Here is a 16,764-nt window from a genome sequence, read left to right on the forward strand (position 1 = left end):
TATTCTTATTTATTTTGATCCTGTTAATAAGTTGGATATGCAACATTTCGACAGCGATGCATTCCTAGCAGTTGCAATATGTTTTTCAATGTTGCTTAATTTTGTTCCCGAAAACCGAGACGATTGATCGTTAGTTTTCTCCAACTGATTTGTACTCATTCTAAAATAATTATAGAAACGAAAATCTTCCAATTTTAATTTTGTGACTGATGCAAAATAAAAACTGCTTTCATTGTGATTTTCGATATTAAATGTTGGGCGCTACTCAACTTTTTTTTTTATATTGTCGTTTTGTTTTTCATATAATATATCATGGCAGGCTGTATGTCGTCTTTTAATCTTTAATTCTATAATTGAACTTGTATATATGTTTAAACTACTCCACATAATTCAGGTATTCATTATCCATGTCTTTACGGTCAATGCGATGCTACAAATGCTTTAAAGCATTTCTTGATTGATCAGAATTTGTTAAATTCTTTCTTCTGATTAATCCAGCAAGCGCTTCAAGGCATTTGCATATTGGGCGTGTTCAAATTAATAAAGCGGCTAGCCTGCTCGCTAAGCAAATAAATATGATTGGTTGTTTCTTATAGATTCAACTTCACTGCTATTGGATGTTCCAAAATTTACTGCCTTACTGAAAATCTATAGTACACGTAACGGAAACTGTAGCATTTTCAGCGCTGGCCGCGCTGGCAAATTTGGAACACAGCTGACAACTATAGTTGATTAGTTTAACATCATTTACTTACTGATTAACTATCAGAATTTACGAGCATTTCTTTAATGCGACATGAATGTTGTGCTTGTAACTGGCGGTACAGGACTCGTTGGTAGAGGAATTCAAAATGTTATCGAAAATGATAAAAGAGAAAACGAAAAGTGGATATTTGTTGGATCCAAAGATGCAGATTTAGGGTAGGTTAGATTAAGTGATTAAGGTTAAATTTAAATCAAACGATTAACGGGATTGCAAAACACTATGTATATGACGTTTGTTTATCCAAATGACTTTTGCAGTGACAAAGAGAGTACACGGAAGTTATTCGAGCATCATAAACCGACACATGTCATTCATTTAGCTGCTATGGTTGGTGGTCTCTTCCACAATATGTCACATAATTTAGACTTTCTGGTAAATATCACGAAGGACATGATCTCTTTCATTATTTGCGTATCAATTTATTGTATTGTAGCTTTAATCGTGATTTCAATATCTTTTATTGCAGCGGAACAATATACACATGAATGATAATGTTCTGCACATTGCTCACGAGAACAATATCGTGAAGGTTGTCTCGTGTCTTTCCACTTGTATATTTCCTGATAAAATATCTTATCCAATAGATGAAACTATGGTAGTAACATACGTTAGATATGACTATAATTAATATATGTGTAGGTCAATACATGTATTATATGTATTTCAGGTTCACAATGGACCACCACATTCCTCGAATTATGGTTATAGTTATGCCAAGCGACTCATAGATATTGCTAACAGAGGTTACTATGATCAGCACGGCAGGCTGTATACCAGTGTGATTCCTTGCAACGTATTCGGTCCACATGATAATTTTCATCTTAATGATAGTCATGTAATACCTGGTTTAATGCGAAGGCTTTATGATTTGTGCAAAGATGGTATGGAAAAGGCACCAATCAATATTTTGATTGTAAAAATAAGTTTTATGTATAAACATCATTTGAATTTCTTATCAAATTAGTATTTTAATTCTATTAGGAAATACAGAAGATAAAGTATTCACTGTATTGGGCTCTGGTAAACCTTTAAGGCAATTTATCTACAGCATAGACCTAGCAAAATTAATAATTTGGGTGCTGCGGGAATATGATTCTGTAGAACCAATTATACTATCAGGTAATTATTTATTTAGGTATAGTATTATTTCCCTAATTTTTTTTTAACTTTCTAGTAAACGTTTTTTTTATCAATAACTTTATAGCTGCTACTATTTTTACTATATTGTTGGCAACATGGGATCTTTAAAGTCATCACTAACTAATATTTTAATTGTCACTAGTGGATAAATTTAAATCTAAAGAATAAGTAAAATTCAATTTTAATTTTCTAATGATTAAACGTTAAAAACTTAGTGTATAAGTATGCCAGAATTTTTTCAGATTTTTATATAATTTGCAGTTAAAAAAATTTTCTCTATTTCTCATAGAATTCTTCTACGAATAGAAGAAATAAAGTTCCATGTTGTCGACAGAAGGTTAAACAATATTGTAATATTGCAATTATCAATGTTGTATAACTTTATCATGAAAATTACGAAAGAAAAATTTTTAGTGGACGAAGCGCAAGAAAAATCAATAGCACAAGTGGCAGAGACTCTGGCGCAAACTTTCAATTTTAAGGGAAAAGTAGTGTATGATATATCGGCAGCGGATGGACAATTCAAAAAAACAGCAAGCAATGCAAAATTACGAAAGTATCTGCCTGATTTTCAATTTACACCTTTTGAACAAGCAATTAAAGAAACTGTTGATTGGTATATAAAAAACTACGATCAAGCGAGGAATTAAAATCGAGGTTGCAATTTATTATAATCTTGCGATAATTCATACTTTAAAATATGAACTGAAGTATAGTTCACTAGAATTCAAATATATCAATGGTAAATAATGTAAGTTGTTGTTAAGAATGAATGATGAAAGTGTATGATGAAAAATGATGAAAATGTACTGAAGATTGAGTAGTACACACACATATATATATATATATATATATATATATATATATATAAATTATATAATTTTATTAATGTAAAAAGTTATTTTTGAAGTAAATTATCTTTATAAAACGTAGCATTTGTTACTCAGGAAGAACGAGTTCAAAGCTTTTTATCCACCTTTATAGTTCGAGCTCAATCAGTTCCTAAAATCCACAGTAATTTCGGTGAGTATTTTCAAACTGTTAAATAAACATTTGAGGATACGTGAATATTTTTATTGATCTGGAAAGTTCCCTACCAATGCGCATACTAAACATAGATTCAGACGAACACCTGCGGCGGTGCATTTATTTACGCTCGTTCGCAGCACTCCTAAAGTACATTTTAGGTCAGCTTGCGCATAAATTTGGTTGTTAGATCACTTTATGATACGATTTATTGACTGCCACAATGTGAAATGTAAACGAATTTTTAATTTTCGTAAATTATTATATGTAAGCAGAAAATTTTGTTTAAAATTTTTAATTATTATAGTATCAAGAATCTCTCTTTTTTTAATCCTTAATATATTATGTATTTATATGTATATATATGTTTTATATATTTTGGTATAATTTTTTGCTTTTTGTTATAATTTTCTGGTAGATCTTGGAGTCTACTTTTCTTAATGAAAGTGATTTCGTTTAATTAAAAAAGACAGAATCGCAAATAAAACTATTCCAACTTCTGCTCATTAGCAAATTTTTAATTTGACATTTAATTAGTTTTTAATAAAATATCCGAAATGTCGCATATATGTTGTAAAGAATACATGTTAAATCCTTTTAGATAACGATGATCCATTTCACGTTTTTTAAAAATTAATCTATGTTTTAAATTGAAAAGCCGAATAAAGGACGATGTTCGCAGATGTTCGTTCACTTGCAAATTACAGTCGATGTCTGTTTCCCATTGTAACATCCTCGTTGATACAAAGAGGAAAATTTTAATTAACTAATGTCAGTACAATCGGCCCAGATCCTGGGAATAATGGACCGGGAAATAAAAGATCGGTTCGTTGAAGAAAAAAGGTCACGATAATTTTAGCAATGGCGAGCGACCGTCGTGTCATGTCGATCGATTCGAATAAAGATAAGGCGCGTGTCTTTATCGAGATACATCTCCGACCGGCGACGCGAGGGACTTTTCGTCCTGGCGGTCGTTTCCCTCGAGAAAAATGAATCACTATTTTCCTCGAAACATTCCTACGTGTCGTTTGTATAAGTCGCTCTTTGTTATCAAGATCGAATGATCGATCTCGGGTGGACATAATTAACCTTCTAACGTTTAATCAGATTGTGCTGGTCCACTCGCAGCGTCTTTCCATAATTAAATTGCATTTCTTCAGTGATAATTTAACGTCACTATTTTCTTTGCATCTCATTCATTTTTAGTATTCTCAGTAGTACATTGAACTTGAAATCGAGTTAATGATTGAATAAAAAACTTACATGAAGATGAAATAAATACTTGATTTTAAACAAAGAGTGAAACTTTATAATTGTTTTCATTGTTTATATAATTCATGATTAGTAAAATTGCAGTATATTGTAAAAATTTTATATAGATATTTTAAACAATATTTAAGAATGAATGATGAAACAATTTTAAACAATATTATTTGTAAAAATCGACCGATGAGATTAAATACACATGAGTAAAAAAATATTTAGTTAAGATGGTTCCTCATATCTAATAATAGCTGCGTTCAGCACAAAAAGCAGCTTTGTAAGTAAATCTTTAATACATATATGATTGGTCTTGTTCTTAGTTCCTAAATCTAAATGTATAAATCAATTTTACTATTTTTTCTTATTGCACTATTTCTTGTAAATTTATACAATTTGATATTTTATATCATGTTGTACGGATAATTAGAGTAAAATTGCAATGCATAACGTAGAGATATACAGGTATTTTAAATCATCACGCTTGAGTTTTCTACATACTATTATATTTTAATGATTCAACAAAACTACATATTTTCAGATCTGTACTTATCTAAATTTTTAGCAAAATCGCTGTATAGGCGTATACGCGCGATTATTCGGCTAAATCTAAATATCATTATGAGTAACGATTTTAATCAAGAGGAGGATGATGTAACGGATCGTTCATAAATCACATATTATGTGATAAGATAAGAGACTGTCGAAACGGAAATACGTATATTATTCACGTTCTTTTCTGTGTGGTTCCGTGTGATTATGCGTAATCATATTCTGAGTAATACAATATTGCATGTCTTCGAAGAAGAAATTTTATATATATATATAAATCAACGAGAAAGAAGTCACACAAAGAACACAATGTGTTAAATCAACGATGCGCAACCTGCGATTCTGTGATTTTTTTTTTTTTGCGACCCGCCAGCTCATAGTCGAAAATATAAAATCATATTTTTTATTTTATGCAACCGAAACAATCATTATACGACCCGAAGGATTTTACCTACTTCTAAAAATGATTCTCTGAAAATTACCTTTAAAATAGGTTGCGCATCACTGCTAGATAATAAATTATTAAACCGCCAATCGACTTGCGGAACGTATTTCGGCAGCCGCAGATAAATCAAAAAAGAAGAAAGGAGGACGCACACGCGAGGAAGAGATGGAATAAAACCCCGGTTGCCGGGGTGCAAAGCGACGCGATGGACGCGGTGCAACCGACGCTCGGCGTCGAGACGCAAGCGCCCTTTGGTACCGTCGCAACGGAGGGAGATCCGCTGGTTAGGGGGAGGGAGATATATCTTGGGTGCCACCTCGAAGCCGGCACGATGCAGTCAGTCGCGCCTCGGGGTAGTTCGGTTTGATGCGTCTAGTTGCTCGTCGGTATCAAGATGTGCTCTTCTCGCGGTGGTGGCGCGGACGCAGAGTGATTACGCACTCTCGGCAGTCGGCACGTGGCCGGTGATAGCGTACGTGGTGGCGCATTTTTCGATATTATCTCATTTAAAGGGGAAAAATGACATTAAGGAGGCACGAAGTTCCGGGGCGATCTCGGACCCGGTAGCGGTCGGTCTGCTCTGTTCCGTCGCAAATATTTCGATAGCGTTTCAGTAGGCTAAGTGAAGAAGACGACGCTGCTTTTAGCGATTTTATAACGCGCATTGTCGCGTGGAACGTCGTGGAAACGGAAAGAAACTGTTTCTTTTTTATGTTTCGCGAGCAGGCACGGGGGACGCGGACTGTCAAGAAGGCGTCTAACGGGGATGAGAGGATAAAGAGATGCGGAGTCGGCAGTAATATCGGCCGGCTGATGGAACCGAAGCCGAGCGTCGTCGCCGACACAGCGTCGTCGTCCACGCAGTGAGCGCGCCGCTCTGAGAAAGAATAGCGGTCTCAAAAACGGACAAGTTCGGTTATTCAAGAGTTAGGCGATCATCGGTCTTGGAATATTGGAAATAAGAGTGCTATCCCGTTAAAGGTATGCATAGATTATTTAAAAATTATTTTGCACAAATGTTAATGAAAATTACTTGGACATACGATTTCATTTGATTAGGAAGTATTTTTAATTCCGGCATTTGAGTATCACTTGTAATGTTTTTTAATTATTAGGTGTTGGAATTAATTCGTAGCGTTTTACAAGTGATGGGAAGTACTTTCATTAATGTATTTTTTAATGCTCATGTGAAATAAATAACATTCTTTTTTAAAAACGCTACGAATTAATTCCAACACCTAATATCATTGAATTTTTGATTGATGTAAATTAAAATTTAGAAATCTTAATTCCTCCAAAAATTTCTTCTAAAAATTAATTTTTAATTAATAAAATTTGTAAAAAATTTACTCTTGAGAATAAAAGATAAAATGTTTAATTGTACCATCGGAAAGTTAAAATCTTTCGAAAATTTTATTAATCTTTCGATATAGTTGTCGTTATAGACTTTATATACAGTCGACTTTATCTAAATGACGCACAGGGATTTAATGACGAAACTCATAATGTTACATAATGAAAAACTAATCTCGGCTTTTTGAAGTGAAATTATTGCTCCTGTTGATCACTTCGATTTAAAAGATAAATGACGTGCCAAAATTAATTTATTATATTTTAAAGTTTGGGCTGTATTACCGGAGATAGCATAATAGCAATTTGCAACAGTAAAAATAATGCGATTTTAAGTACGTTGGTTAATTCACTCATGACGTGTATATGGCCATTTAGCATACGATAATTTAATTAAGTAATATCGATTATATTTATACTCGTGTAGGCTTGGAAAATTAGCATTGTACGTATACGTGTGTATGCGTCGACGAGCTCTAAATATTTTTTTTCTCTCGGCCAGTATATTCGATTTAACTCGGTGCGATGAATTCCTTTGTCTGTGATTTCGTTCACGTGGATGTCTTTAGGTCGGAGAACTCGTGACGTAACTGAGAGCCAATTAATGCTAAATAGTATAAATATTTTCGACAGACTCGAATTAAGTAAATTATTTCTAGTTATTTTATAAATAACATGATTGAATTCAAAAAAAGAAAAGAAGAAAGAACGAGTTTAATTTATATTCGTCAATAATTAATTTTAATTTATTTTTAATAGAAAACTTATAATATCTTGTCGTATAATGCATTATTCTATATTTTCGCAATTAAATATATATGTGTTTTGTGTATTCTATTCAGGATTAATTTTTTCAACTGCAATTCATTGATGTGCGATTATACATTAAAAAATTGATTACTTTTTCTCATTTAAAAATTTATGAGCTCTTTATAAATTTTAAATAACTTATTAATAACTTATTTTTACGCAAACATTTATATGTATAATTGTTAAGTGAGTAACAAAGTTTTCATTGTTATTATTATTCAATATTCCGTATTGTATTTTTTACAACATTGCCCCGATATAAAATATTTAACAATTTGAATGTTTTCTTTTTCAATACGTCATTTTTATCGTTGATTTTGCCATTTAAAACTTTGTCGGGTTTTAAACTGTTTTGTAGAAACGAAAATAACGAGAAGTAAATCTTTATGACTTCTACGTATGACGTATATTTTATCTTATTCTGTTGTCGAAAACATTTTGCAACAAAAATCATGTGAAACTACAATATATGCTTTGTTAAACATGACGCAACATGTTGAAACAAAAAAATTTAGAATTTTTTTCTATTAAAAAATATTTGCTTACACAGAATAATACTATATTTAAATATTAATTACTTGTTTCAAAAGTTCATATATCCGCAAATCATAAATTCATTACATCAAATTTATTCAAAATATATTCTGAATTCTAATAAATTTTATATATATATATATAATTTATTAGAATTCAGAATATATTTTATATTTTATATTTCAGAATATATATGTGTGTGTGTGTGTGTGTGTGTGTGTGTGTGTGTGTGTGTGTGTGTGTGTGTGTGTGTGTGTGTGTGTGTGTGTGTGTGTGTGTGTGTGTGTGTGTGTGTGTGTGTGTGTGTGTGTGTGTGTGTGTGTGTGTGTGTGTATTATATATATATATAATATTTCAATTAAGATTATTAAATTCTAATAAATTCAATTTGCTTGTTATATAAAATCGTTTCTTCGATAAATTTCTTCATATAATATATTCTTCATAAGAAAATAAATCCCTGTTTTACATGATAATAAGTTTTTCCCTCTCTCTCTCTCTCTCTCTCTCTCTCAATCTCTTTCTGAAAGTATTATAATTAGTAGGTATATTTAAGACTACTATCAAGAAAATATTCTTTGTTAAATAATAGTTACTTAAATTAAAAAAATAAATTAATCACTTTTCTTAGTAGTAAAATGATACTTTTCTATGTACAGGATTGCTTAATTAATTGACAAACTCGATGCGATTATGATGTAAAGCGAAATTTGCCGTATATTGTGAAAATATATAAGTTTAATACAAAAATAATTTAATTCAGATATGAATAATGTCTACAGCAGATATTTTTTCTACGAGCAAAATGAAAAAAAAAATACAGCACGATTTATGAGCGATTATGCATTGAATTCCATTAAATGTATGCCAAAATTTTGCATATTATTATAATGTTCTAATCGATCTCTCTTTATACACGGTACGATAAAATTCATATTACATCGTAAAAATTGTTACATGAAGATTATCATGTTCTCGCACGTGGCGCTCGTTACTTTTTACAAACATCCATTCAGAAAAGTCAATCGTTGAACGACGCGACACGGAGACGGCGGAGAATCACGAACAAAACGTACTTTCGCGAGATGATTTACGAGAGAGAAAGAAAGAGATACTTCATAGTTCCGGCAGGAAGTTTCTCTCGCACAATTCAGAGATACTTAACTCTATAAACGAACGGGCACGACTCGACTTCTCTCGAAGTACGGCGAGTGCAGAGCGGCGCGACGTGCCGTTTTCTTCGAGTTTCCTCCACGAGCGAAGCTCGGACAATTTAATTCACCATTGCACATTCGGAATAGTCCGGACTTTTCCTGTTCGCTATTTATCGTTTTCAAAACGATTTTGTTGACGACACCACGCATTGTAAGCGGATATCTTTCTTAACGATTATGGCGCGTAATACAAGGATTTATTTAAACAATTCAAGAGAGAGGAAATTACGTACGACGATAAAGTGTCTATTATTATCAAGAGCATAAAGAATACTTCACTTTGAAAGAAAAATTTTATCGGGAAAATTGCTTCCGTGCTTGAAAATTATTTATAGAATTTTTAACTGTACACTTTATTCGCCTATCTTTTTACAATGTATTAATTTCACTCCGATATTCGTTACTTATGCACTAAGGATGACCTAATCTTATGGTTGAAACATCTGTAATTGACATATACAGGTCTCGCAACTGCCGCATTTTCTCTTAAGGATATATTCTTGTAGTAATTTTGAGATGAAAATCCTAATACAAAAATGTCGAGATTACAATCATTTTTTGAATTATGAACTAACTTTAAATGCTTATAAGTTTAAATGCTCAAAAACCATTTTACTTTTATAGTCCCTATTATTATTTCTGAATTCTTTCGAACATTTTAAGACGAAAATCTTAATACGAAAATATCGAAGCTGTAATAGTTTTTGAATTACAAATCATCTTTAATCAATTATAATTCAAAAACTATTGTAACCTCGACATTTTCGTATTATTTTCATCTTTACCTCAAGAATACGTTCTTCAAGAGGAAATGCGGTAGTTGTGAGACACTAATGTATTATATTTAAATTACACACGTTCAACTATGTCGGCTTTCATTAACGTTATTTATTTTTTTGATTTAATCTTTGGAGCCTTTTTCAATTTTGATTGTTAGAATTTTTAATTTACATATAAAAAATATTAGAATTCTATATACATATTACAAATTTAATACGTGAGATGTATAAAATGTATTATATTTTAACACAAAATTTATTTAAAAGTGCTATATGAGACGATCTTTCCATTTATAGCGTAAAAATCTCCGATATGTTTTATCAAATTATAATGGAACATGAAAGTGTCTGAAAATTGATTTGTTTCAGTTTCAACTGTCATTCATCTTTACAGAGACGGAACTTCCATAAGAACCTCGTGAAGAACGTCGAAGGATACACATTGGCAATTTTGCACCTTGATTAAGCATCATCGTTGTCAGTGGTATTATCAGTGAATAATAGTGAGAATCGGGCGAGCATTATCGCGCCGAGCGGCGCGATGCGGCGTCGCGTCGCTCGTCGGCACGCTGTCGGTGACATCCAAGAGGAGGCCGTCACGGCGACGAGCGGCGTCGTCGGCAAGGCCGCCGAAGAATGGACAACGAACGCGATAAGAAGAGTCACGGTTACAGCTGTCAGTGCGCTCGTCGGCACGGCACGCGACGTCGACGTCGGCGTCGTCGTCGATCGCCGCTGTTCTCTTGCCGCGGTCGCCGGACAAATCGGGCGAGTCACGCGGTGATTCGCGTGTGAGGTGAGTTCGCGGTCGCCGGTTTGTTGGATGGAAGACGACGACGACGAAGGCGGCGACGACGACGCGACGCGAGATGCCTGGTATCGTGGTATTCCGACGACGCTGGAGCGTCGGCAGCGACGACCTCGTCGTGCCCGGCGTTTTTCTGTTCATCGTGCACCTCATATGGTGAGTGGAATGAAATAGGGATGAAAAGAGGAGGTATAAAAAAAATAGATTTTATCAAGTAATTATATAATACTTAACAAAATAATTATATATTACTTAACAAAAATGATATACTACTTAAAATAAAAATTCATCACCTGTTTCACTCTGCAAAAATGGACAATACTTTTACAGGATGGAACAAGTGATTCTTTAATTTTGTTGAGTAATGTTAAATTACATTTGCAATTAAAATTACGTTTGATCTAAAAATAATTAAGGCTCGGTTGCACCAACGTTATTTTGACTTTAAGCGAAACTTAAGACTCTCTCTGTCTTGTTTTAAAGCGAAAAAGAGAGAGAAAGTTTTAAGCCTCACCTAAAATCAAAGTAATGTTAGTGCAATCGGGCCTAAGAATAAATCTTGCTTTTAAACAATTTTATTGTCTTCTTGATAAAATTGTGAAATCTTAAAGCGTATTTAGCAGGAACGATTTTTACATAATGCGAGTTACAAAAATACAGTATTACTTATTATAAATTTAATTATGTTCAACAAACTCATGCATATCTGTAAACGCATTATAAATCTATGCATAATATATCATGAATTTTTTAAAGAATTATCTGAAAAATGTAATTCGAAAATACATATTCTTATTCAAGGATTGATGAATCGATATGCAATTTATTCTAAAATTTAACCTAAATTTAGAGAAATTTTCAAAGATATTTTGTCTTGTATAATATTTTTCTTATGCTTTTTTCTTTAAATTAAAATCTCATATATATAAATTGATTGGATTTACGTGAACAAATTTTATTCCTTAGAACTTTATTCAGAGAAAAAGATTATTATAGAAAAATATCTATTACTTAGCCAATTAACGTCACACGCAGATTTGGATTTATGCTCTGTATAGGATATTAAATGTTATTTACTAAATTTTTGAACAATTCAATTTTATCGAAATATTATTCATTTTGCTACTTCAAAGATTGATGGATGCTATGAATGTCTCATCATGGGTAGCATTCTCGAATTCGATCTATACCTATATTTGATTTTACATGCACCAATTAGGAACTCTCTCACGAATTCCAGTCGATTCATTTCCGTTGCGATCTACTAATTGATTGCACGAATATGCACCACGTATCTATGTATCGCGAACGTGCATTTAACTAGGTTCATTTGACTAGCACATCCGTGAATTTAAAGCAGTTAGTATATTCCTAGAATATGAATCTAAAATTTCAATTAATAGAATTTAAAATTAAAATTCCGAAATGGAAAAAAACAGGCCTATGCAATATATTTTCGACAATTTTTCAATGTTTAAGTTTAAATTTTTTTAAACCAAAATTGTATTGAAATTCGATGAAATGATTTTATGTTTGTCTGTCTAAAATTCAGTTGAAAAAAAGCATTGTTATCAATCATTTGATAATTGAAAGATGACTCTTTATATTTACCATTTTTCTACGTACAAATGTATCTCTATTTTTTACAAAAGGATACCAATTCAAAATTTATGTACGAGTCTGCTTGTGAATTTTTTATTTCTTCAACATTCAATTAAGAGAAAAGAATCATTTTTGATTCCTTATTTTATTAATATTTTGTCAATATCGCGTAAAAGTTGAATTTGAATTACTAGTCTGTATCGATATTTATTATAAACAAGTACACATAATAAGTAATAAATAATATCGACAATAATATACTTATCTCATTTTAAGTTTTAAGTGTACATTGAAATGAAATAAGGTATAAGTGGATATTTGGCGAAAGCGAGAAAGACAATCCTGTAGTGCAGGAATAAAAAAAATAAACCTATTGTTAGCTATAACGAGAATCGGTGGATTCATGCATACGTGTCGAGTTTTATGTATCATAACTCTGTCCATTAGCATGCCAATGGCTTCAAGATTACTCTTGCAATCGAACGCACGATGAACGAGTGCGAAAATAATGACATCGTATATAACCTGGGGATCATTTTCAAGAGTGCGAGTACGGCCTTGATTATTCTTGGAACGGGGTATTGGTTTGTTATTTTCAGAGTTCGTTGTGTGTAAACGCATAGGTTATACAGATTCTAATGTCTCCTTTATCATTCGCAAATTATCACTGTTTATTAGATATATCTCCCACATATCTCTCGTATGTTATCTATATTTCTTGAGTCAGAATGGAAATTTATATCGCAATCGATACGTGCGGATAATGTTGACTGAGTGACTTCCTCAGAAAAAATAAAAACTACAGCTAATCGTTGATAAATATCGGAACGTTTCATTCTGCCTTCTTCAATAGTATTTATAAATACAAATAGATTGCGAGAGAGTTTTAAAAAGTAATAAACGGAGGATGATATAAAAATACTTCACTCTATATATGTTGGCTCTCTCTAACTGAATGAATGATATTATAATCAATATAATTCTCTCTCTCTCTCTCTCTCTCTTTCTCTCTCTAGGAACAACAGAATGAAAAATAACGCATCCTTCAAAAAAAAAAAAGCATAAAAGATATATTTAGGAAAATAAAGAAAGAAAGCTTAAAAAATGTTTTATCGACATTTAAATTTATCTTGTTTTTTTGAATATAGAATTTTCAGACCTGATTGGTGATTATTTGGCTCAACGTTATTTCCGAGAGATCCATTTTTTATTTTCTATATGTATTCTCTATACATTGCAGCCGATCATTGTTTTTCAAGAAAAGTCGGTCGCGCGAGAACATTTTTCCCGTATATTATTAGCGATGATAGCGATGATCGCTTCTCGCAGCCTGTTCGTGACGTGCAATGCCGCCTGTAAAGTAATAAAGATACTCTCTTATTCTCCTACTCGAATATCAGCAAATTTTTTGTCGATTTGATTTCTATCGCGATCCGATTTTTTTTATCATATTTCCGACAGTTTTAAATCAGGTTTCACATATCTCTGCAATTTTTATTCTGCAATCCTTTCGAGGAATCGCGGTAAATAAATAGGCGCAACGGAGCTGAAAAAAAAGACGATCGTTTATTTTCATTTTCATTGGTTGTGTAATCGTGTTCCATTCGATAGCCAGTCGTTTCATGATCGAAATATTTAAAAGCTTCAAGAGTCTATAGAGTACAACTTCAAACTCAACGAGCTCTCTGTAAGCCATTTGTTAAATTTTTTGAACGATTTTATTACTAATAAGTTCTCCATTTTACTTTTACCGATTTTCGAATTATTAAGCGATTCCACGCGTTCCGCGTTTTTGTTTTTCAATTCAAATTGATAAAGACATTGATGTGACAAAAAATAATGTAATTCGTCACCTTTAAAATCGACAAAGTCATTCTTGTACTAGTAAAAAAAAAACAGCTCTTTTTCCTTTTGTACAAAAGAAATTATTGTAAGATATTTTTCCGCGATGTCATTTCTTTTACATTCGACTTTCAAATTAGTATGCACTTAACTACCATTATATCCGCTACTAATTTTAAATGCAACAATTAAATGTGACAATTTAAATAAAATGTACGTTAATGAGATTGCGGGACAGAATATAATAATCAGATGAAACATATTATTTTCTCTAATACTTTAATTAAATATTTTTCTTGCGAGTTTCGATACGAGTTTCTTATACGATTGCATGTGGTGTCGTTCCGCGTTTCAGCGTTTCAGTGCGACCGATCAGCTGATTGGTTCGATCCGGTCCGACTCGTCCGTTCATTCAACCTTTAACGCGTCTTCTTCAGTTCGTGTTTGCGCTCTTCGTCGGTCGGTCGGTTAGCGCGGCGTTCACAGTTATGTCTTCTTGAATGACGGCGTCGCGTCGCGTCGCATCGCGTCGTCCAGCGTAGGTTATGTCGCCGTTATCCGCGACGCTACGGAATGCCGAGCCTGATTGCGTTCGGCAGACGATGGATGGTCGGCAGCGACGATCTCGCGTTGCCTGGCACCGTTTTGTTTTTCGTCCACCTGCTCGAGTGAGTGTCTCTTCTTTTTTCATTTTTTTCATTTTTCCATCAACCTCGTTCGAACGCTCATTTGAATCAAACATAAATGGAAGAGTCGAAAAGTAATGACAATCGAATGGAAGGGAAGGAGGAGAGTGGAAAGGTTGTTTAAAAATTTCACGCGCGTAATCTTTTCTCTTTTTTAATTTTGTAAGGATTAGTAATGATATTGTGATGAATGTCGATACCAAAACAGAATTACGACAAAGGTTGTATATATATACATAATTTTGAAAGTACGTTTAATGATTTATAATGATGAATACATTCAATATTCGAATAAATAAATCATGATAAAAATACACGAATGTGAACGCACTTTTTTAAAATAAATAAATACTTTTCATCCGATTCGAAGAAATATTTTTATAAATATAGTTACGAATATTTCCGATTAATTATGCATTCACACCTACTGTACTATCTATGTAGCTTTTTTTTTTACTTTACATTTTGAATACTAATAAATATGAAACTCGTAAAATAATAATTTTGTCATGAATAAATGTTTTTGAAGACCCACAATTTTAAATGAATATAAAAATATATAGAACTTATTTTGTAACTGGAATGAAACAGGCTTAGAAATAGGCTCGTTTCTAAGAAAGCGAAAGAGTGGGAATACAAAACGAGAAGAGAGCTAAGTTCAAATTCCAGTTTCTATTTAATTTAGATACCCGATGATATTAAATGAATACATTTCTTTTAACGTCAAAATTTTGAATAAATACAATTTGTAGTTCAATTATAAATTCTTGTATTCATCGAGCACACTAATTCATATTATGCTAAAATTATTAAATTGCTAATATCAGCTATATGTGACTCTAATAAGTATGAATTCCATATTGCATTAACTATTAAATATCATGTAAATTTTGCGTGATGATCTGTTAAGAGTATTCACATCGCGATCTCGTTATGGCGAGCCTTTTCAAGAGTTTTCGCAAAAATCCGTTTCTATAAACTGATCGTTTCACGTGTGATGAAACCACGAGTTCAATTTATATCGTGTAATTGTACAGGCAATAACCGGAGGTCACTATGGATCGGAAACTTTTCGAAAGAGTATTCGACGGAAGACTGCATCTTCCGGTCAAAGAATGATCGTTAAAATCGCGTGTTGATAATTCATAACGAAAAAAAATGCATGTTTATGAATTAGATTGTTGTCGAAATGCATTGTTTACACAATGAAAAAATACACGATGCGATTCAACGGGATCGCTCTCGTTGGTGGCTTTTTGTCTACAAAAATATTATTAGGTGTTGGAATTAATTCGTAGCGTTTTACAAGTGATGGGAAGTACTTTCATTAATGTATTTTTTAATGCTCATGTGAAATAAATAACATTCTTTCATTAAAAAACGCTACGAATTAATTCCAACATCTAATATATAACTTCACGAAAAGCTTTCCTCGTGCGAGAGTTCTTGATAAACAAGGACTTCTTTGTTTTTTTACATTTTATTTTATTGTCTTTTTTTGTGCTTTTTTTGTGCTTTGTGAATATCGCGTACAGGACCGATTTTACAGCTAATGCTACTCCCGGCGAGATTAAAATGTAAATGCAAATCTATCACGTATGTATTGTCAACACGCGCGATGTATTGTATTATGTATGTCGAGCTAAAAATATATAGAACTTATTTTGTAACTGGAATGAAACAGGCTTAGAAACAGGCTCGTTTCTAAGAAAGCGAAAGCGTGGGAATACAAAATGAGAAGAGAGCTAAGTTCAAATTCCAGTTTCTATTTAATTTAGATACCCGATGATATTATACACGTTATGGAAACTTTATAATTGTAAATTTCATCACTTTTCATTAAAATTCGCATTTTCTCTCGGGATATTTTGCAAAATTCGCGTCATTCATTATCTCCCAAAGGTGAATCCCGTTGGGCTCATAAATTTACACAAATAGCAATGAAATGAG

The 16,764-nt window shown here is 32.5% G+C and overlaps 2 protein-coding genes across 6 annotated transcripts in view; both read left to right on the plus strand.

Moving 5' to 3' along the window:
• Nucleotides 1-147: 147 nt before the first annotated feature.
• Gmer (GDP-L-fucose synthase-like protein) lies at nt 148-2,711 on the plus strand. Its single transcript, XM_011068797.2, has 6 exons — nt 148-921; nt 1,024-1,138; nt 1,233-1,361; nt 1,434-1,647; nt 1,748-1,885; nt 2,321-2,711. Exons 1-6 carry the CDS (start codon nt 797-799, stop codon nt 2,554-2,556), a joined length of 957 nt encoding a protein of 318 aa, XP_011067099.1. The 5' UTR covers nt 148-796; the 3' UTR covers nt 2,557-2,711.
• Nucleotides 2,712-5,540: 2,829 nt separating this feature from the next.
• Nucleotides 5,541-16,764, plus strand: part of inaE (inactivation no afterpotential E) — a 48,316-nt gene continuing 37,092 nt past the window's right edge. For 3 of the 5 annotated variants that reach the window (XM_087407930.1, XM_011068837.2, XM_087407929.1), the window contains exons 1-2: nt 5,541-6,170; nt 10,246-10,840. In XM_087407930.1, the coding sequence (XP_087264056.1) occupies nt 10,746-10,840 (95 nt within the window). In that variant the 5' untranslated portion in view covers nt 5,541-6,170; nt 10,246-10,745. Of the gene's footprint in view, nt 6,171-10,245; nt 10,841-14,545; nt 14,797-16,764 lie in introns of those variants that run through there. The other 2 variants (XM_011068845.2, XM_011068861.2) reach the window with 2 other exon arrangements.

The sequence above is a fragment of the Acromyrmex echinatior genome, chromosome 7 (assembly GCF_024713525.1).
Source record: "Acromyrmex echinatior isolate Ae372 chromosome 7, ASM2471352v2, whole genome shotgun sequence".
Classification (NCBI taxonomy): domain Eukaryota; kingdom Metazoa; phylum Arthropoda; class Insecta; order Hymenoptera; family Formicidae; genus Acromyrmex; species Acromyrmex echinatior.

Coding starts and splice junctions, on each gene's coding strand:
- Gmer (XM_011068797.2), top strand. CDS start 797: ATGAATGTTGTGCTTGTAACTGGCGGTACAGGACTCGTTGGTAGAGGA. Junction 1,139..1,232: donor CACATAATTTAGACTTTCTG/GTAAATATCACG, acceptor CTTTTATTGCAG/CGGAACAATATACACATGAA. Junction 1,362..1,433: donor ATCCAATAGATGAAACTATG/GTAGTAACATAC, acceptor TATGTATTTCAG/GTTCACAATGGACCACCACA.